The sequence below is a fragment of the Acomys minous genome (assembly GCF_964271855.1).
Source record: "Acomys minous genome assembly, chromosome: 13".
Lineage (NCBI taxonomy): Eukaryota > Metazoa > Chordata > Mammalia > Rodentia > Muridae > Acomys > Acomys minous.
Genome location: NC_140495.1, coordinates 12,956,385 through 12,978,717, shown reverse-complemented (window position 1 = coordinate 12,978,717; position 22,333 = coordinate 12,956,385). Strand labels below are relative to the sequence as shown.

General features: G+C 50.4%; 2 protein-coding genes across 2 annotated transcripts; both read left to right on the top strand.

Moving 5' to 3' along the window:
* Nucleotides 1–1,023: 1,023 nt before the first annotated feature.
* Nucleotides 1,024–12,764, top strand: LOC311580904 (serine protease 46). Its single transcript, XM_084752742.1, has 5 exons — nt 1,024–1,173; nt 6,486–6,663; nt 6,865–7,127; nt 7,771–7,934; nt 12,314–12,764. The coding sequence occupies exons 1-5, from the start codon at nt 1,089–1,091 to the stop codon at nt 12,566–12,568; spliced, it is 945 nt and encodes a 314-aa protein (XP_084608868.1). The 5' UTR covers nt 1,024–1,088; the 3' UTR covers nt 12,569–12,764.
* Nucleotides 12,765–14,529: 1,765 nt separating this feature from the next.
* On the top strand, nt 14,530–20,387 carry PRSS50 (serine protease 50). Its single transcript, XM_084753186.1, is given in 6 exon segments — nt 14,530–14,696; nt 14,699–14,972; nt 17,192–17,354; nt 18,442–18,728; nt 19,529–19,695; nt 20,061–20,387. Coding segments are annotated over 6 exon segments (1,272 nt in total). The 5' UTR covers nt 14,530–14,552; the 3' UTR covers nt 20,298–20,387.
* The last annotated feature ends 1,946 nt before the right edge of the window (nt 20,388–22,333 follow it).

The following is a 22,333-nucleotide window of genomic DNA, read 5'->3' as shown; positions in this document are numbered from 1 at the left end:
TTTCCTGCTGTGTCCATGGCATCCAACCGTAGGAGTCATCATTTCCTGCATTTCTTACCACATATCCCTGAGAGTTTGATTTTCTTGTTTTTGAACATCACACAGCAAGTGCACTTCCATTTCTGAGTCCTTTCTGTCAGGGTGTTTATGGGACTTCCCACAGAGCCACCTGTGCAGCCTAGACTGCTCAGTGCCAGGGAGCCAGCAGGTGGGCAGCAGGTGGACAGTGGGTAGGCAGCGGGTGGGCAGTTTTCGTGGAGGCGTCCACACAGCCCCCTGTGAAGAGTCTTGTCCTCCTGCCAGCTCTATGTTGTTTCTAGGGAGCGATGCTCGGGTTGTGGCTTCACTAAATAGCTCACTACAATGGTCACACCAGCTCATCTCCCTCAGCCACGGGTGAAAAAGCGTGTCATTTTGTGCCTTCACCACCACTGGTGGCAGAGTGCAGCATAGGTGGGGTGCAGTCATGGATGCTGTGAGGAACACAGATCCTTGGGGAAGAAGATACCTCAGGGGAAGGGGTGGGGGAGTCCCTAGACCCCGTTAATTCTGTTGAAGGATGAAGACTGAAGCCCAAGTTGCTGCTTCCCTGGGCAGCCTGACAGCCAGACCCCCCCCTCTCACCCTCCCCGGGACCTGAAGTAAGTCCCCAATTGTACAGCAGTCTACACTCTGCAAAGGAGTCCTGTCTCTGTTCCCATAGTAGTAGAGGTGGCTGAGGTGAACACTATTGGGAGTTCCCTAGGCTAACTCCAAGGCACTGTCACAAAGCCATACACCTGGTGCTATCAGGAGCCGACAAGGGACAAGGTCTCAGGTTCAGAGGTAGATATGAGGACATCAACAGGGACATTGCTGACAGCTGGCCACAGGTCCTGTTGTAATGGACCAGACATGGCTACAGGCTCAGAGCTGAGACCCGCAAAGCATCGTTCAGGGGAGTTGTCCAACAGCCTCCCCTCATGGCCATAGCAGGCCCTCGAGGCTGCCTCAGCAGGGTGAGTAAACACCTGAGTTCTAGAATCCTCGCACCACGGAGACGCCCCATCTTGTTCTAAGGAGTGGTAAGGGCTGGTTGTGTCCTTGCCATGGCGTGTGGCTCAGTGGATCCTCAGGGTCTTCTCCCACCGTCACTCCCCTCTGCCAGATTCGATAATATGCCGTTTGTCGAAGGTAGGGTGTGGACAGAGGCCAGGAGGGATCTGACAGCCTGCAGGGCTTCTGTCAGTACTGAGATGGGTACATCCGTAGGACTGATGGGATGGGTATGCGCTGTGACCATTCATGACCCACGGGACCCATACCTAGTGGGACCAGCTCCGGTGTTCTGGGTGACCACAAACCGATGAAGGGTGAAAATGGGAGGCAGACTAACATCTAACATCCATGGAATGGATGAGCTTGTCTGGGGGGGGGGGGGGAGTCTCAGGGCTTGTGACAATGACCATGCTGTCTGAGTGTTCCTCACTCTACATCAGCTCCCCGATGATGCGATCAACACCTCAATGCTGTGTGATGGGGCCTCTGTTCCACACCGGTCCAGCTTTAGTGGTTTGTGACTGGCACAACCAGGACTCAAAAAACAGTTTCCAGTAGACCCTTCGGGGTTGAAACTATTTGGGTGGCAGAGGATATCCTTCCCGAGAAAGGTAGTTTTTGTGGTAGGAGCCATACCTTGAGTCACTTGCTGGCTGTACATTTTGTGCCTGACAGAGAGCTAGCTGGAGTGGTAAGTGGGAATAGGGGAACATATTCCGCCTCCCACCCCAGCGTGGGCCCTGTCTTCTTCTATCACGGTGTGACACCCTCCCTCCCGGACTCGTGTGGTGTTGAATAAGTGACTGACTGAGCAAGTGAATGTCTACCCTAGAGGTTAGGGTGTGTGCAGCTGTAGGCACACGCATGGGAGCTCCCTGTTGGGCCTCTCTGATGGGGGTGGGGGCGGAGGAGTCGGGTCTGACCTTACAGGAATGGCGTCACAAAGCCAACACTCATCCTTCCTGGCGGCCGCCTTTGGATCCAGGAAAGAGTTGCCAGGGTCCTGTTTGCAAGGGGTGGTGCCTAGCTTCTAGGTCTTCTGGAAGGGTTGCCAAGTCTGAGGTGGAATCCATGTAAGTCCCTGGATTCTGCTACAGGTGGAAGGGTAACCTTGTGCCTGGGGCAAGGTTGACCTGCAGAGCACCGCACCTACAAATAACCCATCGTGGCTGGAGAGATGGCGCCATGGCACAAGAGTGTACTGTTCTTCCAGGGGACCCAAGTCTGATTCCCAGTGCCCACATCTGAGGCAGCTCACACCTACCTATGAACCTAGCTCCAGAGGCTTCTGCACCTGCATTCACACGTACATATCTACACATAGAGACACACACACACACTTACACACACACACACACACACACACACACACACACACACGTAAATACATAGAGTTTAAAAATAGATATCTTAAAAACAGCCCATGGTGCTCCACTTGGTGCTGGTACCTGGTGTCAGCATCTCGAGGCTGAGTCCCATGAGTCCTATGTAAGGTTTAGAGGAAAATCTGGGGTCACCGTCTTGCACACAAGATCTGGAAAGAGCTGTTCTTTGAGACAAAAGGATTTTACAGAGGGTGGGGAGCTCTGAGGAGAAGGCGATCCTCGCCCCCAGAGTTGTCACTGTAAGCACCGTGATGCCCTTTTCACAGACCCATGGCACTCTCTGAGCTTTCAGCTTTATGGGGAAGGAAAGGGCAGACATCTCAAGCCCTCTCCTGACCACTAACACTGAACAGCCTTGGTTGGGATTGACCAGACTCAGCAACAAAAAAGGTCTTAGTTGCTGTTTTATTGCTGTGATGGAACACTCGTGACCAGGGCAACTTATAAAAGGAAGCATTTAGGGGCCTGGAGAGACGGTTCAGTGGTTAGGAGCACTGTCTGCTCGTCTAAAGGATCTGGATTCAATTCCTAGCACCCACATGGCAGCTCACCAACTGTCTGACACTCTTACAACAATGCACATAAAATAAAATTACATATATATAATATATACTATGTATCATATATATATATATATATATATATATATATATATATATATATACATATATGGAAGTATTTATTTCGAAGGCTTGCTTTCAGTTTCACAGGGTTAGCCTGTGACCATCACCGTGGGACACATGGCCACAGGCAGGCAGGCGTGGCGCTGGAGCAGTAGCTGAGAGCTCTCACCTCTGATCCTCAAGTTGCTGGCAGAGTCTGGGCCTAGTGTGGGCTTTTGAAACCTCAAAGCCCACTCCTCCAACAAGGCCACACCTCTGAATCCTTCTTAACCATTTACCAACTACAGAAAAGAGCAGCCGGTGATGGCCCATTCTCATTAAAACCCACCACAGTGGCCATGAAGAAGCAGCAGCAGCTGCAGCAAAAGATAGCCATGGACACACCACAGTGTATGGGAAAGTTCAGGAATGTGGCTCTCTGGGGTGGGGGGTGGGGAAAAAGCAATAGGAGATAGGATGTGTAGACATGAGTTGAGCAGTGGAGACTTGGGGTTTTGTACAGTGCTTGTGGATCCCTGTGAAAGGCCTGTAGTTGAAAGTAAAAGCACTCTGCCCACCGGAGTCTATGGCAAGGGAACAGGCTGTTTACCTCTTATATAGTAGCAGGGGCCGGGCACACATGGTAGGAACGAACTCAAACATCATGGCCTTTGCCCTAGCTTTGTGTTGTTACATGAAAACGCCCGAGATGGGCTTCAAATGACACAGAAAGGTACACTTAGTTGACAGTTTTCAAAATTAAAAGTCTAAAGAATTGTCACATGGGGGGAAGGTCAGGGATGGACAGCTGTAATTGAAGACAGCTACAGCCTGCCTGCGAGTGGGCGCTTTAACAGTCAGAGAGCAGAGACAGGCTGGGTGGGGTCCTAGTTTCCTTTGAGGATGTGTCCTCTGTGATCTAAAGACCACCCCCCACCCCCCCACAACCAGACCTCACCTCTGTGTGTGCACGTTTGAGCATGTGCGGGCTAGAGGTTGACATAGAGAGCTTTTTCTTTTCTTTTTTTATTTTATTTTTATTTTTTATTTTTTGGTTTTTTGAGACAGGGTCTCTCTGTGTAGCCTTGGCTGTCCTGGACTCACTTTGTAGACCAGGCTGGCCTCAAACTCACAGCTACCTGCCTGCCTCTGCCTCCCGAGTGCTGGGATTAAAGGCGTGCGCCACCACCACGCCCGACTCAAGATGTTTTTCTGTCACTTCCCCACCATAGTTTTTTGAGACAAGGTCTTACATGACCAGTTGGAACTCATCATTTCTGCCAGAATGGCTGACGGAAGTGGTCCTAGGATCTACCTGTCTCTGCCCCCAAGCACGGGGTTCCACAACTCTACTGCCACAGCTGCTTGCGAATGCAAACTTGCACACCCAGGCCTTACCCACGGAGCCGTCTCTCCAACTCTAGACCCCTCCTCTTACAGTTAACGCCCCCCCCAATATCACTCCCCGTGATTTCAACCAGGGAGGACCTTGTTGATGTCTCTGCTAATGTATATATAATGCATGTGTAATGTATTATAGTGTTATCTGTCGTTCTCGCCCCCCCCTCCGCCCCCGCCACTCCCCACAACCACCACCAATCCCACACAGCCCCCCAGATCTGCCTTGGCTGTCGCTATTGGGTCCTGACACTGCTCCGCACTGCATGATGTCCTGCTGAGGGAAACAGTCTCTACATCATGGCAGCTTGTGATGGTGTACAGTAGGTCCACTTCCTCCTATTTGAGGAGCTCGGTGACCACATGTGATAGCTCCTTCAACAGCCGAAATGGGCAGAAGATGACATCAGCGTCCCCTCCTTCCTATCTTGGCAGGGTTACGCTATGTAGCCCCAGCTGGCCTTGAAATCACAGAGGTCTTCCGGCCTTTGCCTCCTAACTGCTGGGATTAAAGGTGCACATTACCATGCCCATGTCATGCTCTTTAATCTTGTTCTGGAACCCTCATTTACAGAATAATTAACCCCCTTCTTCTCTTTTGTACTATTCAGTTATTAGTTTTTGGAAACCTCATGAAGATTTATTATGAAATACCAACCCAGGCTGGTCCCATTTAATGACAAAAGCAAAACCTCACTCTCACTGGTGATGAGGGCACACATCAGTAATCCCAGCACTTGGGAGATAAAGGGAGATCAGGATTATATCATCACCCTTGGGTACTTTGGCTGGCTAGCCTAGGGTACATGAGACTATGTCTTAAAAAAAAAAAAAAGGGCAGGGACTGGTGTCATTCCTTGTTCCTTGCATTGCACTGGAAGTGCACACTTCTCTCACCTGGCTAGTCTAGGCAATGCTGGCTTCCAGGAGGGAGCGGATGGAACCTCAGAGTCTCAGGTGCCACTTCCATGCCATGATGTGTAGACATGCAAACAAACAAAACACCGCATGTTTAAAAATAGAACAAAATAATTAACATGCAAAACTAAATAAAATCTCAATCTAATCTCCAGTTCAGTGCAAGCTCTTATCCTGCCTCCCTGTTCTTGAGGCCAGGGAGAGGTGGGCAAGCTCTTCTGTCTCCTGGGTATGAGCTATGGCTGTAGGCTGTAGTTGTACAATAAACATCACTTTCAGAGAGAGAGGGAGAGAGAGAGGGAGAGGGAGAGGGAGAGGGAGAGGGAGAGAGAGAGAGAGAGAGAGAGAGAGAGAGAGGAGAAGAAGAAGAAAAGAAAAGAAAAGAAGGAGAAGAAGGAGGAGGAGAAGAAGAAAGAAGAAAGAAGAAGAAAGAAGTTGATAGCTGGGCAGTAGTGGTGCACACCTTTAATCCCAGTGATTGGAAGGTGGAAGGTGGAACTCTTGTGAGTTCAAGGCCAGCCAGGTCTACAGAGTGAATTCTAGGACAGCCAGGACTATATAAAGAAACCCTGCCTCAAATAATGAAGGGGCTGAAGAGATGGCTCAGAGGTTAAGGGTACTTACTTCTCTGCCAAAGGTCCTGAGTTCAATTCCCAGCACCCACATGGTGGCTCATAACCATCTATAATGAGATCTGGTGCCCTCCAGAGTGCTGTATACATAATAAATAAATAAATAAATCTTTTTTTAAAAAAAGAGAGACTATGTATTTTTAGATACAACCAACAGGAGTCTTGAACACCAGGCCCCATCACTTGCTCGTGACTATCTCACCCTTCTAGTGGCTCTGTCCTCCTTTACTGCCCTGAGTCATCTGTATAAGCTATAGGCAAGAATGGGCCCTGGGGTAACTGCTCCTAGCCACAGCAAAGACAAGTTGTCTGGTCTCCGTTGTCTGGGGCTTTCTTTATAACAAGGCCACCTGCTGCCTCTGGGTCTGTGGTTGTGAGTTTTGAGGTGGTAGCTTCAGTCCCTCCCAGCTTGAGCAAATGGCAGTGGCTGCTGGGGACAGGGCTGAAAGATGCTTTGACAGTCTGCCATAGCCTGTGGGATGAGGGCTCCTTTTCTCCACCTCTTTCCTCAGGGCCCTGGTTCTGGTCCTGTGGTCAAACCAACATATCTTGCAAGGTGGTAAATGGAAAGGTGGTGGAGGTTGGCAAGTGGCCGTGGCAGGTGAGCATTCTTTTTCTGGGAGTGTATGTCTGCAGCGGTTCCCTCATCCACCACCAATGGATTCTCACAGCTGCACACTGCTTACAAAGGTCAGCCTGGGGCATCTTGATCTAGGGTCTTTGTTTTCAGGCATGGGTGGGGGTGGGGGTGGGGCGGGGGAAGGGGTCCTGGCGAATCTGGGGATCTGGGAGTGGAGGACATGACCCTAGGCAGCCTAGTGCTTAGAACCCTACCTCGCTAGTCATCCCTGGCCTTACTGCTGGCAATCTGACTCTTCTCTGGGCCTGCAGATCCAAGAACCCGGCTAACTACACTGTGAAGGTGGGAGTCCAGAACCTTCCAGATAACAGCTCCTCGGCGCTCATGGTCACCAGCATTGTGATTCATGAGAAATTCATCAACCACATGTCTCACGACATCGCCATCCTGAAGCTCAAGTACCCCGTTCTCTGGTCCCCCCTCATCCAGCCGATCTGTCTCCCCACCGTCAATTTCAAGCCAGCTGTTGGCACCATGTGCTGGGTCATCGGGTGGGGACAAGAAAAGACTAAAGGTGAGTGAGGCCGGAGCAGAGGTCTCAAGGCCCCTGTCTCTGCACAACACTGTCCTGGGGTCACTCAGTCACTTCATTTACTGTCACTTGCAAGCATTTCCTGAGCTTAAAGATACACACAGTGTTTGAGTATAAGAGAGACAAGTGGCCTGTGAGGACCTCAGCTTCCAGAGTTAAAAGACCTGTCTGTCTGTCTGTCTGTCTGTCTGTCTGTCTGTCTGTCTGTCTGTCTAGGGAGGCGGCATACATGTGCTACAGTGTGTACTTGGAGGTCAGAGGACAACCATGAAGGAGTTGGTTCTCTCTTTCTACCATATAGGTCTGGGGATCAAGCTCAGGTCATCAGGCTTGAGGTCCCTGCTAAGCCATCTCACCAACCCCCAAAGTCAGGTTAAATCCTACACCAAGTCCTTTTACTTCAAGCTTTTTGGGAGACTTTGGCTTAACGGCGTGTGCCATCTTTGGTTCTTGACTTAACTTTCTTATTGAGTGGGGGAACACTTTTGAAAGTCAGGTTGCAAACTGCAGCTTTTATGACTGTACACCTCAGATGACCCTGGCTCTCTTGTGCTCAAATACAAATGCCTCTGAGTTGATAATTGGTTCTAAAGCTGAGGTCAGAACTAGATCTTTCTCTCTACAGGGGCCCCAAAGACTCCCTACAGTCTCCAGGGCTTGGCTGTCAGGGTAGTGGACAATGAAATCTGCAACCACCGTTACCAGTTCCTCCTGACGGATAACCAGAAGAAATTCATTGGGGATGACATGCTGTGCACAAGCTCAGAGTGGGGCCTGGACACTTGTCAGGTGTGGAATGTGCAGAAGGGGCTGGGGAGCAGGGGAGTATGGGTGTCACACCGCATCGCCCTGATTGTCCTGGAACTCACTGTGTAGACCAGGCTGGCCTCAAACCCACAGAGACCCACCTGCCTCTGCCTCCCGAGTGCTGGCATTGAAGGCGCAAGTCATCCTCAGTTCTGGGCGCTTAGCTTTCCATTACATGTGGCCATCAGAGACCCAGTGCAAAAGTCTGAGCTTCTGTTTTCCTGTATGGGGGGGGGCAAGGAGGGGGCTGGAAAGATGGCTCAGCGGTTAGGAGCGCTGACTGCTCTTCCAAAGGACCCAGGTTCAATTCCCAGCACCCACATGGCAGCTCACAACTGTCTGTGACTCCAAGATCTGACACCCTCCTACAGACATGCATGCAGGCATAACACCATGCACATAGGATAAAAATAAAATAAATTTTTAAAAAAGAAAAAAAGAGAAGAAAAAGGAGTTGTATTAGTTATCTAGGACTATGCTAAAACACCATGACCAGGGCAACTTATAGAAGAAAGAGTTTATTTGGGGCTGATGGTTCAGGAAGGATGATTGATAGTCCATCACCATCACCGTGGACAACGTGGCGGTAGGCCAGCAGGCCTGTCTTTGGAGCAGCTGTTGAGCGCTCACATCTGGAATCCCAAACAGGAAGCAGAGGATGGTGGGAGGGCGTCTGAAACCTCAATACTGGCCCCAAAACACGCTTCCTCACATGAGCCTATGTGAGCCGTTCTCACTGAAGCCACTGCAGGGGCAAAATGTTTTCTCTGTGTCCCTGCCCATGGACAGTTCTTTATGTTTTTTTTTATTTTCAGTTTTTAGAGCAGATCTCACTATATGGCCTGGAACGCACCATTTAGCTAGGCACATTTGCCTTGATCTACCTGCCTCTGCATGCTGAAGGTGTGGAATTAAAGTCTCATCACCCGTGCCCGGTTCTGCAAGCCATTATTATTATTATTATTATTATTATTATTATTATTATTATTATTATTATTATTATTATTATTATTTTGCTTTTCCGAGACAGGGAGACAGGGTCTCTCTGTGTGGCCTTGGCTGTCCTGGACTTACTTTGTAGACCAGGCTGGCCTCCAACTCACAGCAATCCACCTGCCTCTGCCTCCCGAGTGCTGGGATTAAAGGCGTGTGCCACCACTGTCTGGCTTGCTCCTGAGTGCTAGCCACATGCCTACAGCTCTGGGTCAGGCACTGCAGACGGTTTTGCCGAAAGTGCCATCATTCTGTAAGCTTTAGCTACTTGCTGCTTCTAATCAATATTGCTTTTGAGATGCATTCATCATTTTCTTATTTAAAACACTTTATTTTCTGTGTGTAGGTGTTTTGCCTGCATATATAGCTATGTAGTATGTGCACGCCTGGGCCTTGTAAAGCCCAGAAGAGGGCATTATATCTCTGGAAGTGGTGTTACAGATGGACACTGGGAACCTGGGTCCTCTGCAAGAGCAGCAAGTGCTCCTAATGGCTGAGCAGTCTCCCCAAACCCCAGACTCATCACTTGTAGATAATAGGTTTCAATTTTTTTCTCTTAAGCCCTGATTCTCCTGAATTTAAAAGATAGAACTCTTTTTGGGAGACAACAGAGCTCTTCATATGGAAACACTTTGTTTACAAGTAAAAAGATAAGTAGCTCTGAGATCGAAAGCTTATATAACCAAAAAGTAGCTTTAGTACCTCACAGAATGTCTGTGAAAATAAATGAATGCATCAAAGGATTATGGGAGGGTTACCCACAATGTAGGCTCTGGCTTTAACTTAGCTGCTCTTTTTTTTTTTTTTTTTTTAAGTTTTTTCAAGACAGGGTTTCTCTGTGTAGGCTTGGCCGACCTGGATTTGATTTGTAGACCAGGCTGACCTTGAACTCACAAAGATCCGCCTGCCTCTGCCTCCCTGCGTGCTGGGATTACAAACATGCACCACTGAGTCTAGCAACTTAGCTGCTCTTATACACTAAGAAAACATTATCTAGATTTCCCAGTATTCTAGAAAAATAGCTAGTTTAATTTGTTTACATTCAGCAAACACTGCTAGGCTCTAGGGTAGAGGCAGGTCCAGGAAAGGTCCTGGCCCCAGGGAACAACCAGTTATGTAGATTAAAACTGTATAGCCCTTTTTTACCCCCCATAAAGGCTAGGCATACATGCAAGCAAAACGCTCATGTACATAAAGTAAAATAAATAAATCTTGTTAGGCGTGGTGGTGCATGCCTTTAATCCCAGCACTCAGGAGGCAGAGGTAGGTGGGTCTCTGTGAGTTCAAGGCCAGTCTGGTCTACAGAGTTCTAGGACAGCCAGGGCAGTTATACAGAAAAACCCTGTCTTGGAAAAATCAAAGTAAAACGACTACTGCTACTACTTACTAATAGTAGTAGTAAAATTTTTTTTAAATCTTTTTTAAAAAGCTGTTTAGAGGAAGTCACTCCCTTTGTTAAATTAACTACATATGCTTGCTTCTCTTGGGAAATAATTTGTTCATGTTTTGGAGCATTTGAAGTGGCAGAAATTACCTTCTCTTTGAAGGTTGGATTGAAGCTGCCACAAGGACATAGACATGTTTTCTATGAGAGGTTGTTCTCAGACAATATTTTAAGCTGTTTCACACATAGCTATTGGATCAGTGAGATTGCCCATCACTCTTCAACCTTACATTTTAAAATTACATTTACTATTTATTTTTATGTGTGGGGGTGAGGTGCGTGGATGCTATTGGGCACAGAGAACAACTTGCGGGAGTTGGTTCTCTCCTTCCACTGTGTTGGTCCCAGGGATTGAACTCGGGTCATCAGGCTTGGTTGCAAGTGGCTTTACCTCACTGGCCTGCTATCGCTTTCTGAATTAGTTTAAACCATTTGCATTTTCTTAGAAATAGAGTTATAAGCAGTCATAAGGTTCTGGGAGAGAACATTTTTCTCTGGTTATAGGTTCTCTATTCTTACTCAAACCACAAGTTAATTGTGTCCCCACCCCCACCCCACCCCCAAATTCATTTTACAAGTCAATGACTCCTTTGCTTTCTAATACATGAGTTACCCTCCTAATTCCCTTTCAAGTATTTGAGCCTAATGTTCAGTGACAAATGATCATTGATACTAACGTATAATTTATTTTTCTTCTCTCATTTGATGTTAAAACGTTTTTCAGTCCCTACCTAAGACTTGTGATGTTTAGGCCACATACTATATGGCCTTTGCAATACACAGCACTCTACGTGTCTACATTTAATTAAAGATTTAAATTCTGTTTCCATTGTAACTTTTTTTTTTTTTTTGGTTTTTCGAGACAGGGTCTCTCTGTGTAGCCTTAGCTGTCCTAGACTCGCTTGGTAGTCCAGGCTAGCCTCAAACTGACAGCAATCCACCTGCCTCTGCCTCCCGAGTGCTGGGATTAAAGGCGTGCGCCACCATGCCTGGCCCATTTTTGTCTTTCCATTGGGGGAAAAAATTTGTTGCTGAGTTACTCTGAGTGCTGGGATTAAAGGCTTGCACCACTACCACCTGGCTCCATTAAAGCTTCTTTTAAAAATGTGTTTCAGTGCTCTAGTGAAGGTCTCCTCTCTTGTCCTTAGGCAGAACTTTATCATTATTTCCCTTATTTGTCTTGTGTGCCCTTCAGAACATCATGGCCTGGGAATCTTTTGCGTATGTTCATATACATATGAAATCTTTCCTGCTTCATAAAAGTTTCAAATGTTACAGAGGAACACTGACAGACTCTGCCCCTTCTTTTTCTTATGTTAGAGACAGGTTCTATACATCCTACATGAAGACTCCATCACAGGATGACAACTCAAGTCCATAAAAATATTTTTAGGGAGCTGAAGAGTTTCCTCAGCAGTTAAGAGCACTAGCTGCTTTTCCAGAGGACTCGGGTTCAATTCCCAGCAACCACATGGTGGTTCAAAACCATCTGTAATGGAATCTGATTCCCTCTTCCAGTGTGCATGAAAATGGAATACTCATATACATAAAATAAATAAATCTTTTTAAAAATTAATTGTAAGGAACCTACTGTTACCTTTTGATGTTTGACAATATAAATGTTATTCTTCATCATATGCCTGTCTGTGCACACAAGCAGGGGAGGTGGCCAGTGCTTCTGAGATCTCCTCTGTAAGCAAGACGGTTGGACCTTAGAGGCCCATCTGGGCTGCAGGCCGGCTTAACAGTCAGACAGCTAGCAAAATAATGCAGAGGCCAGTGTGGTCCCAAGCTTACACCTTAGTACAGAATGTCTGTGTCACGGAGCAGGTTCATAGCCAGGTCTCACTCTTGAGGATAACAAAGACCTAATCTAGCAGAAGCTGTTGCTGCTACATGGAGCCTCCCTTCCTCTCCCGTGCAGGACACTTCCGGCAGCTCGCTGGTTTGCCAGATGAACAAAACCTGGATCCAAATGGGAGTGGTGAGCTGGAACTTCGGCTGTGGCCGCCGCCATTTCCCGAGCATCTACACCAGTACCTCCCAGTTCACCCATTGGATCAAGAGACATATCGGTGACTTGAGGTTTGCCAGCATGGCTGTCCCGTCCCTCCTGAGCCCACTGATCCTCACCGGCTACATTCTGCTTGTGTCCTTGGGCTCCCTGTGGCTCTTGTGAGCTGTGTTTCTCGAACAAGTCACTCCTAGGGGGCGACTTCTCCCTCCTCTCAAGAAGTGGACACCAGAGGCTGAACAGGACTTCGGGGACAGAGGGACTTTGGGGAAGGGTCCTAGACCCACTGTGGGTTTTGGTCCCAGTTGTTCAATGAAGATGCCCTTGAGCTTTTCGAGCCACCTGAAGTTATCGCATTCTTGACTTTGACCAAAGCCCTTTAGAACACCCGCCTCATAAAGCCTGTCACGGTGTGTTGTGTGACCTTGGGAGGTTGTTCCCTGTAGTTTCCTCTTCTAAAATATTACGTGTGTGTGTGTGTGTGTGTGTGTGTGTGTGTGTGTGTGCGCGCGCACAAGAGAGTGTCAGATTTCCCCCCAGTGGTTGTGGGCCACCCAGTGTGGCTACTGGGAATCAAACTCAGGCCCTCTGAACGAGCAGTGTGCACTGCTAACTACTAGTCCATCTCTCCGGCCTGATGCTGACTGGGACTTGAAGTCTCTGTTCTGTGAACCCCGCAGTTCTGTAGCTCCCATGTTCCCAAGGCCCCTTCCCTGTGTCTCAGAGAACATTTCCTGAGGCCCTTCCTGTAAGGGCTAAGTTCTTTCTAGGAGGCTTTCTAAGGCTAGATCACAGACTCACCTCAACCAGCTGTGTTCTGGTGCCTCTGGTCTCTGCCAACTCCTAAGTTTCCTCGGAGCATCTCCAGATCCTTCTCTGTCTCTGGCAGGGCTTAGGGGTGTGGATGTCTGCTTGGAGATTTGTGAAGTGACTGTACCCTGGCTCCAGGGCTGCTCCGGTTACCTTCATCAGTGACCTTAGGTCGGCCACCTCAGAGCAGGAGTTTCCCTCGCCCTACTGGGAGGTCAGAAACAAGGCAGCGCAGTTTGCTTTTTTCCAGGATTGGAGCACTAAATTGCCTACTCTCCCAAGAGAATAGGCCTCGACAAAAATAAGACTGTTCCAACTTGATCCTGCTTTCACTAATAATAGACATATTAGGCAAAAAAAAAAAAAAAAAAAAAAAAAGTCAATATCCTTGTACCAAGGCCTCCAGTTGTATTCTACATTACTTTTTTTAAAAAAGATTTATTTACTTATTATTTACACACACTCTGCCCACATGTGTGCCTGCCCACCAGAAGAGGGCACCAGATCTCATTGTAGATGGTTGTGAGCCACCATGTGGTTGCCGAGAACCAAACTCAGGACCTTTGGAAGAGCAGACAGTGCTCTTAACCTCTGACCCATCTCTCCAGCCCCTCTACATTACTTTTAAAAAATGTATTAACTGTGTTCCTGAACCATTAACATGTTCCTCAAATGCCCAAGCACAGTGACCTGCTCTCGCGCTTGACCAAGGGATAACATCACATCCCCCTTACTCTTAGTAAGTGGATCTAGATAGCACACAGCTTCAAGCGTTGCAGCCTTTAAAAACTGTGATTGAGGTCGGGCTTGGTGGCTCACACCTATCATCCCAGCACACGGGTGGCCAAGGCAGGATTGCTGTGGGTTTGAGACCAGCCTGGCCTACATGAGCATTTGCCTTGGCTTCATCTCGGTGCCCTGGGACAATGGCCTGTGCTGTTAACATTTAAGACAAAGGAATGGATGTCAGCAGAGGGACGTAGGGGGATTGGCAGGGCTGGTTGGCCTTCCTCTCGCTGCTGCTGCTGCTGCTGCTGCGGCTGCTGCGGCGGCGGCGGCTGGTGGTGGTGGTGGTGGTGGTGGTGGTGGTGGTGGTGGTGGTGGTGGTGATGGTGATGGTGGTATAGCTCCGAAGCTTAGAAATTAGCGGGGGTGAGGCAAAGTGACCCAGAGAAAGGGCCCACAAGATTGAGAAAGGATACCAGCCAGGGGCGCAGACACAGCCTGCAGGAGCACCCCAGCGAACGGCACCCAGGGGGCGCCACTCAAGGAGGAGCGCCAGAGCGTCCTGAGGCGCCCGGTGGAGGGCGCCATTGTGGAGGAAGCTAGCGGCGGCGCAATGGAGCCCTGGTGCTGGGCAGGGGTCCGTGGGCAAGGCCCTCAGGGTCCCCGAGTGCCTGGGGTCCCCCGCACCCGCGCCCTTCTCCTGCTGTTGCTGTTGCTGCTGCTGCTCCTGCCTCGGCAGCCGACAGGTGAGCTCCTCCCCGACGCCCCCACCACCAGCGCCCTCACCAACACGCCCACCCCTGGCAGCCTCTGACCCGGCTCCTCCGCGACCTTCTTTCCTCAGGCTGCTTGGCTGCAGGCGAGTCCCCGAGGACGCTGTCCACCACAGTCCCGACCGGCCCTAGAGTCTCCTGTGGCCCCAAAGCCACCTGTCCCTCAGGCAGGCTTCGCCTTCCCCGGCAGGGCCAGACTCCACCGACGACGACCACAAGTGCTGCGGGCGTTCTTAGCACGAAACCCACCAAGCTCCCCTGTGAGTACTGGGCAGGAGTGGTCAGGGAGCTCGTACGGATTTTTTCTTTTTTTTAATGCCTAAGACTGAAGGGTCGAGGGATCAAGGGTCCAAAGAAGGGGACGCCCCTGTACAGACGTTTGTCGAGCGCTGAAGGTTGGGCCAGGGCCTTGGCCGCAATTGCCTTTCAGGGTCCTTTGCTTACAGGCCTTCCACCAAGGTGAGGTAAATAAATAGGGGGCGAGAAAGTCAAAGCCAGAGCAGGGAGTGGTGACTTGGAGGGTGATGTTCAGGTGCCCAGAGCTGGCTGCTGGCCCGATGGCTCTCTGGCAGCCCACCTCTGACCTGCCTCAGGTTCCCGGGCCAGAACTCACAGCTCAGCCCCAAGGGGGCTGGGAGAGACTTCTTGAGGTGTCTTCGAGATACACCTGGTATTTTCATTTCCTTCATGTTTGTGTGATAAAGCAACTTGGGAGCGGGGGAGCTTTATTTTGCTCACACTTCCAGGTCACAGGCCATCACTGAGGAAAGCCAGGGCAAAGAACCTGAAGCGGAAACTATGGAGAAAGCTCACCGGACCACGGTTATCTAGCTTTCTTATGCAGCCCAGGACCGCCTGCCTAGGGACGGTTCCTCTCCACACAGGGCTGCGCCATTCAGCATCAAGACAAAGCCTGGCGTGGTGGCACACTCCTGTAATCCCAGCACTCTGGGAGGCAGAGGGAGGTGGATCTCCGTGAGTTCAAGGCCAGCCTGGTCTACAAAGCGAGTCCAGGACAGCCAAGGCTACACAGAGAAACCCTGAAAAAAAAAAAAAAAAGAAAGAAAGAAAAAGAAAAGAAAAGAAAAAATAAATAAAGAAAAAACCCAAAATAAACAAATAAATTTAAAATTAAAAACAGCAAAAATAACCAAGACAACCTCCTCCTCCACTGAATTACTCACAGGCCAATCTGATTTAGACAATTCACCAGGGATGGCTCCATGCGTGTCAACTTGACAATTAAACCTAACCAGTACGCCAGTGTACTTTCACATGAACAATGGTCTGAAGTTAAGAACCACATAAGAAATAGTTATTATCCTGGCATTCAATGCCATCACTTTAACTGCCTCAAAAGGTCTAGCAGGAGGCATCCAGGTACTCTGTGTACTATGTCTGACAGTCTCTTAGCTGAGTATCATATAAACAAATACGTAAATATTCTGGCCAGGGCCCATTTACTTGGTTTCACAATTTACTGATTTGTTTAGAAAATACTTGAGTGGAAATAACTGGGAAGCTAGGTATGGGCTTTTAATTTATTTTATTTTTATGCATATAGTGTTTTGCCAGTATGCATGTCTGTGCACTACTTATGTGCCTGGTACCTCTGAAGGCCAGAAGAGGACACTAGATCCCCCCAAACTGGTTGTAGACCACCATGTGCATGCTGGGAGCCCAACTCCTCCACCTCAGAAGAGTAGCTAGTGCTCTTTTTTGTTGTTTGTTTTTCGAGACAGGGTTTCTCTCTGTAGCCCAGGCTGCCCTGGACTCGCTTTGCAGACCAGGCTGGCCTCAGTTTCATAGAGATCTGCCTGCCTCTGCCTCCCGACTGTTTGGATTAAAGGCGTGCCCATCACCAACCGGCGCAGCCAAGTGCTCTTAACAACTGAGACATCTCTCTAGTCTCCATCTTCAGTTTTCAAAGCTTTTTCCAAGGTGCCCTCAGCAGTTGGCAGTCCCCTCTGCAGGAGGGTGCATCATGGCCTAGAATTCTCACCAGCACTTGGTAGCATCTGGTATCACAAACACGTAGCTTTTGGCAGACAGGTGTGTGATAAAGCTTAAGGCTGGATCTCCCGAGTTTTACTATTTTACTGTCAGGTCATCTATCTTAGACTCCATAAATCACAAGAGGGGATTCCCAGAGAAGGGGCAGAGGTCGACATTGGGTCAAGTAGGGGCAGCAGTCTGCAACCAGATAGAAAAAAATACAGGTGCATTTGTGAAGGTTCTGGCTAAGTCATGGCCTAGGCTAGCCATCGGGGAGTTCCAGGACCCAAGCTGTAGGAACAAGGAAATAGGATGGAAAACACTGGGCTTTTATGAATCCGGGGTGTCCATAGGTGAATAACATCATTTCATAGTGACCAGTGGAAAAGATTGGGTAGGCGTGGGTGGGTGGCTGGAGAGGCTGGAGGGTGGGGGGAACAGGGACAGAGCCATCCTTCATCAAGCTTTTTTTCTTCCTCTTTAGTCTGTGGCTACTCCCACGAGCCAGACCCTACTCTCAGGGACCCAGAAGCCATGACTCGGCGGTGGCCGTGGATGGTCAGTGTGCAGTCTAACGGCACACACATCTGTGCTGGCATCCTTATTGCTTCCCAGTGGGTGCTGACTGTGGCCCACTGCTTGACCCAGTGAGTTGGGGCCCCGGGTGGGTGGGTGGAAAGGCATTTGGAATGCCAGGGACACAGTCAGTCTTCCAGGGGACGGGTCAAGTGGCAATTGTGTCTTGTGTGGAGCCCACAGAGCCAGCCCAGCCGTACCCTCACACTGAGCAAGGGTTGAGTCTCACAGGTTCCTTTCCTGGGGCTCAGCCTTCAGCGTGTACCCACCCTACTGTACCCTTTTACTTTCCCTTCAGTCCCAAATGTCATTCCATAGGAGAGGAGCCTAGGTCTTCATAGGGGAGGAGCCTAGGTCTTCATATGGGAGGAGCCTAGGTCTTCATATGGGAGGAGCATAGGTCTTCATATGGGAGGAACCTAGGTCTTGATATGGGAGGAGCCTAGGTCTTCATAGGGGAGGAGCCTAGGTCTTCATATGGGAGGAGCCTAGGTCTTCATAGGGGAGGAGCCTACATCTTCATAGGGGCGGAGCCTAGGTCTTTATTCCATCCTCTTTGCTTCCCATTATTCTCTCTCTCCTTCTGTCAGCCAATAGTTTCTATAGTTCCACTGAGAGGCTTAGAACCCTTCAAGTGGGTTAGAGACAAGAAGATGGACAGAAATTGAGTTGAGGACAAAAGGGTAGGTGTGCCTGTGTCCTGGGGACCCGGGAGTTCCTGAGCGTAGCACCTGTGTTTCCCTTGAGGACTGACCAGTGAAGGCACGCTCCAGGTTGACATAAGTGACTTCAAGAGATGGAAGGTGGCTTGAGATCCAGGCCACGGTCAATACATAGGGGATCTGTTATCTTCCAAGGTGCAACATAGGGTTAAAAACCCAGAGTCTGACTAGCAGGAACGGGGTCCACATCCCAACTCTACCACCCCTAAGTGTACATCCCTGAGCGGGCCACGGCTCTTCTTTGAGTCTCCATTTTTCTCCTCCACCCTATGAAGAAGGCCACACGGTGTGTGCAGGACTCTGCCATGGAAGGGAGGTTCAGGGGGCCTTGAAGTAGGAGGTGGCCTGCCTGGGTTTGCTTTAGAAGGCCACAGTGGTATGGAGGCAGGGTTGGGGGCAGGAGCTGATGAAAGGCACTCTTGCCCCATTTTCCTAGGTCCCACCATGTTAACTATACTGTGAGGGTGGGGAGTCCATGGATTGACCAGAAGACAAGAACCAGCTCAGACGTGCCGGTACATCAGATCATCATAAACAGCGGGTACCAACCCAGGCGCTACTGGTCTTGGGTTGGCCGGACCAATGACATTGGCCTCCTCAAACTCCAGTGGGGGCTCAAGTACAGCAAATATGTGTGGCCCATCTGCCTGCCTGACCTGGAATTTGTGGTGGAGGACAGTTCTCTCTGCACTGTGACAGGCTGGGGATATCCCAAGGTTGATGGTGAGTAAGGGCCACACCCCTATCCCAAGGGGCATGATGGGGAGAGAGGACTTGGGGCACCCCATGGATAGACATTTCTGGGGTACCTTTTAAAAAGAGCTGACTGGTCCAGGAACGTTCACCTTGGTTTCTCATCTCCGAAAAGTCTGCCCCCTTGAGGGTTTGCCAGTGAACAAACATATCATGGTCAATTAGGCCTCTGGGAACCACTGTTGCCCTTGAAGTCTCAGGACCAGTGTAGGAGCAAGGCCCTCGGGGCAGGCATGTCCTCTCATGCCCATCCAAGGGATCGATCACTTTTCTGATGGGTTCTGGAAATATCTACCTCCCCACCTCCCCTGTTATGGAGTCACCAGTGCACTGTATCCTCAAGGACCCAATTCCTAAACAGCCCATTCTGGGCCTCTGCAGGAGTGATCGAACATTCCTTGTCCTCCAGGAGCTCAGACACATTTTTGGCTGCGATGAAAGATAATACTGGATCTGGGGGTGGGGGTGGGGCTGGGGCCAGTGGGGATCTAGGGAAGTTTAGTGAGAAAGAGGCTCTAGGGACAACACTGAAAAGAAAGGCTCCCCTCCCCCACCCCAAGAGCGCTGGCAGGCACCTGGAAGGTGACCAGCAGAGCCAAGAGGTCAGAGTGGACTATTTGTTCTGCCGTCTCTGTATATGGGCAGTCTTGAGACCCGCTGGCCAGAGGGGAAAATACCCACAGCCACAGAGACCCTATGCAAACAAGACAGAGCTGGTGGCTGTGGGCCACAGCCAGTGCTTAACCTGAAAGGGGGGACCTGTCCCTCAGGCATGTGGCCTCAGTTCCGGTCCCTTCAGGAGAAGGAAGTCTCCATCCTGAACAGCAGGAGATGTGAACACTTCTACCACAAGTTCTCCAGAATCCCATGGCTGGTGCGGATCATCAACCAGCAGATGATCTGCGCCTCGGACACCAACAGGGAAAAGTTCTGTTATGTAAGGACCAAGGCCCCAAGGGGTGGAGGGATGCAGGAGGCAGAGCTGAGGGCTGGGGAGAGGGGAGGGAGTGGGGAGAAGATGGAGGCGCAGGTGAGGACAGGGGGGATAGAGACTCGAAAAGGGGGTGGGTTGGGTAAGATGGGGATGAGACTGGCCAGGGGTGGGGTGTGGAGGAGTGAGTGTCCTATGAGGAGGAAATATTGGGTCAGGAGCACCTACCAGCTATGTACATACTAGGGGGGCAGGATATAGAAAAAAATCTGGTGGGAAGCATCCTGGGCTGGCTCCCTGAGTGGGGTCATGTCCCCCTCGGGCATGGCTTCATCTCTCTTACCCTTTCAATTTCTCCCGCTTCCTTACAGGAGATAACTGGTGAACCCTTGGTCTGCTCTTTAGACGGCACATGGTACCTGGTAGGCATGATGAGCTGGGGCCCAGGCTGCAAGAAGAGCGAGGCCCCGCCCATCTTTCTGCAGGTCTCCTCCTACCAGCCGTGGATCTGGGACCGCCTTAGCGGGGAAGCCCTGGCCCTTCCAGCCCCACCCAGGACCTTGCTCCTGGCGTTCCTTTTATTCCTCAGCCTTCTTGGCACTCTGTGACACTGCCAGGTCTCTCCTTGCCCTCCAGAGTGTGGGCGTGGCGCTTAGGCAGCAGGGGCGAGCAGAGATTAAATACTTCTTTTTCCCACGTTGCCTCCTTTCTGAGCCTGCTCTAGTGGGAAGCGGGAATACACAATGGGGTGGGTAAGGGACCCTGGACACTTATATTGAAGAGTGTAGAGCTTCTAAAGGTTTTGGGCTGACTCCTGCAGAAAGCAGAGGGCATGTGTGAAGGGGCAGTGGGAAAATTGGGATGTATTACCCAGGCTGAAGCTGGGGCTGCCGGGACCTCCCTTCCAGACCCCTAAATAGACAGTGACATGTCCCTTCTGTGACGCTTGAGTGGAAATTGGACTCTCCCTGGTCCTGGCTTCCTTTTGCCCAGTGGCCAGAACTTTCTAGATTATTGTCCCCAAAGCTCCATAGAGTCCTGTGACTCTCTAGTCCTGCTTCCCGCCTGGAAGCGCAGGTACACAAAGGACTTGGGAGGACAGACACACTGCATCAGCTGCTACTCTGAGTGACCTTGTGTGGCCTCGGCCCCTCTGGACTTCCACTACCTTGCCACCCAGAGGAGTTCTGGTCTGTCTGGGGAGAAGGAGCCCATAGACTGGACTCTGAAGGTAGCGGTCAGCCAACTGCACCTGCCTTGTCAGTGCTCTACTTCCATGACTGGCTGCCTAGGGTCCCTTCCGCACCCCCTCAGTACTCCCTTCCTCATGCCACCCAGGCATGCTCCTTGTAGGATGATGATCTGGGACCAGGTCAGGAATGAGGGATGATTCTTGTGAGTCCCAGCGCCAGGTTCAAACCATCAGAGGCCTGCCGAGAACGTGACATAGGATGGAGGACAGCTCAGCTTAGCCTCCGCAATGTCTATCCACTTAGTGGGGTGGGGTTGCGGGCTGCAACTGCTCCTCAGCCTCTGGGGTGTGTGTGTGTGTGTGTGTGTGTGTGTGTGTGTGTGTGTGTGTGACAGGGGTCAGGACAAGGACTTTAGGCCTGTCTGAGGAACCTATTATTATGGATTATTGTGTCACCTTCTACAGGAATCCTTCAGGGCCTGGCAAAGCATGGGGCAGGAGTAGAGTTGATCTCAGGATGAAGTTTTATATGTCCGGGGCTGAAAGGCCCCCAGCTTTATTTACAAACTATTTCAGGCCACCTTTCTAGCAGGCTTCCCACCTGCAAGGTCTTCCCAGAGTCTCAGTCCCCGGCTCTGGTTGGAGCTCCTCATTTTGATGCTGGGAGCGCCTCGCACATCTCTCTTCTCTAGCATCAGCCCCTCAGTGGCATTTGTATCATCGTCGTTGTCTTGGCAGGGGACATGGCTGAAGAGGAACTGCACAGCGCTGTGTTCAGCAGGCAGACGGCTGACTGTGCCTCTTGCCCTGACCCACGCGAGTCCTGGCCATAGGCAAAGCAATGCCCTACCCTGCTTCCTAAGTGTTTCTTGATTCCCACGAGGACACCCAGGCCTTCCGATAAGTCCACGCTGGCTGTGTCTTTCAGACCCCACCCCTACACCAGAAACCGTTAGGTCCTGAGCCTTGTGCCAGCTCCTCAGCGGCCTCAGCCCCATCAAACCGACACCTTGTTTTCAGAGCTTGGCATCTGCCAGACGAGGGACTTTCCTGATAGTGAGGCCACTTTGGCAGCTAGGGACAGATTCCTGTCGAGCTTGGGGCAGCGTCCTTGCTATTAGGTCTGCTATCTAGCTATGTCAGAGAGTCTCTCGTGTCACAAGTGTCCCTTCTGCCCTCCCTCTGTGCTTCACACACAACCTGTTCAACCCCGCCCTCCTAAACTGCCAGCCTCTGAGTCCTTCATAGACACCTCTGCCCCTGGCAAAAAAGGGTGGGTCAGAAGCCTATGCGGGTGGGGACTGGAGTCTGAGGCCACTCTATATCTGCAAGAGGGACAGTGGCCTGAGAGAAGTGCCCAGACTGATGATGTGGAAGGAACAGAGCCCAGGATGGACACTCCCGTGAAGTCTTGTCCCTACATCTTTTGAGCCATGTGGTAATGGCCATGGC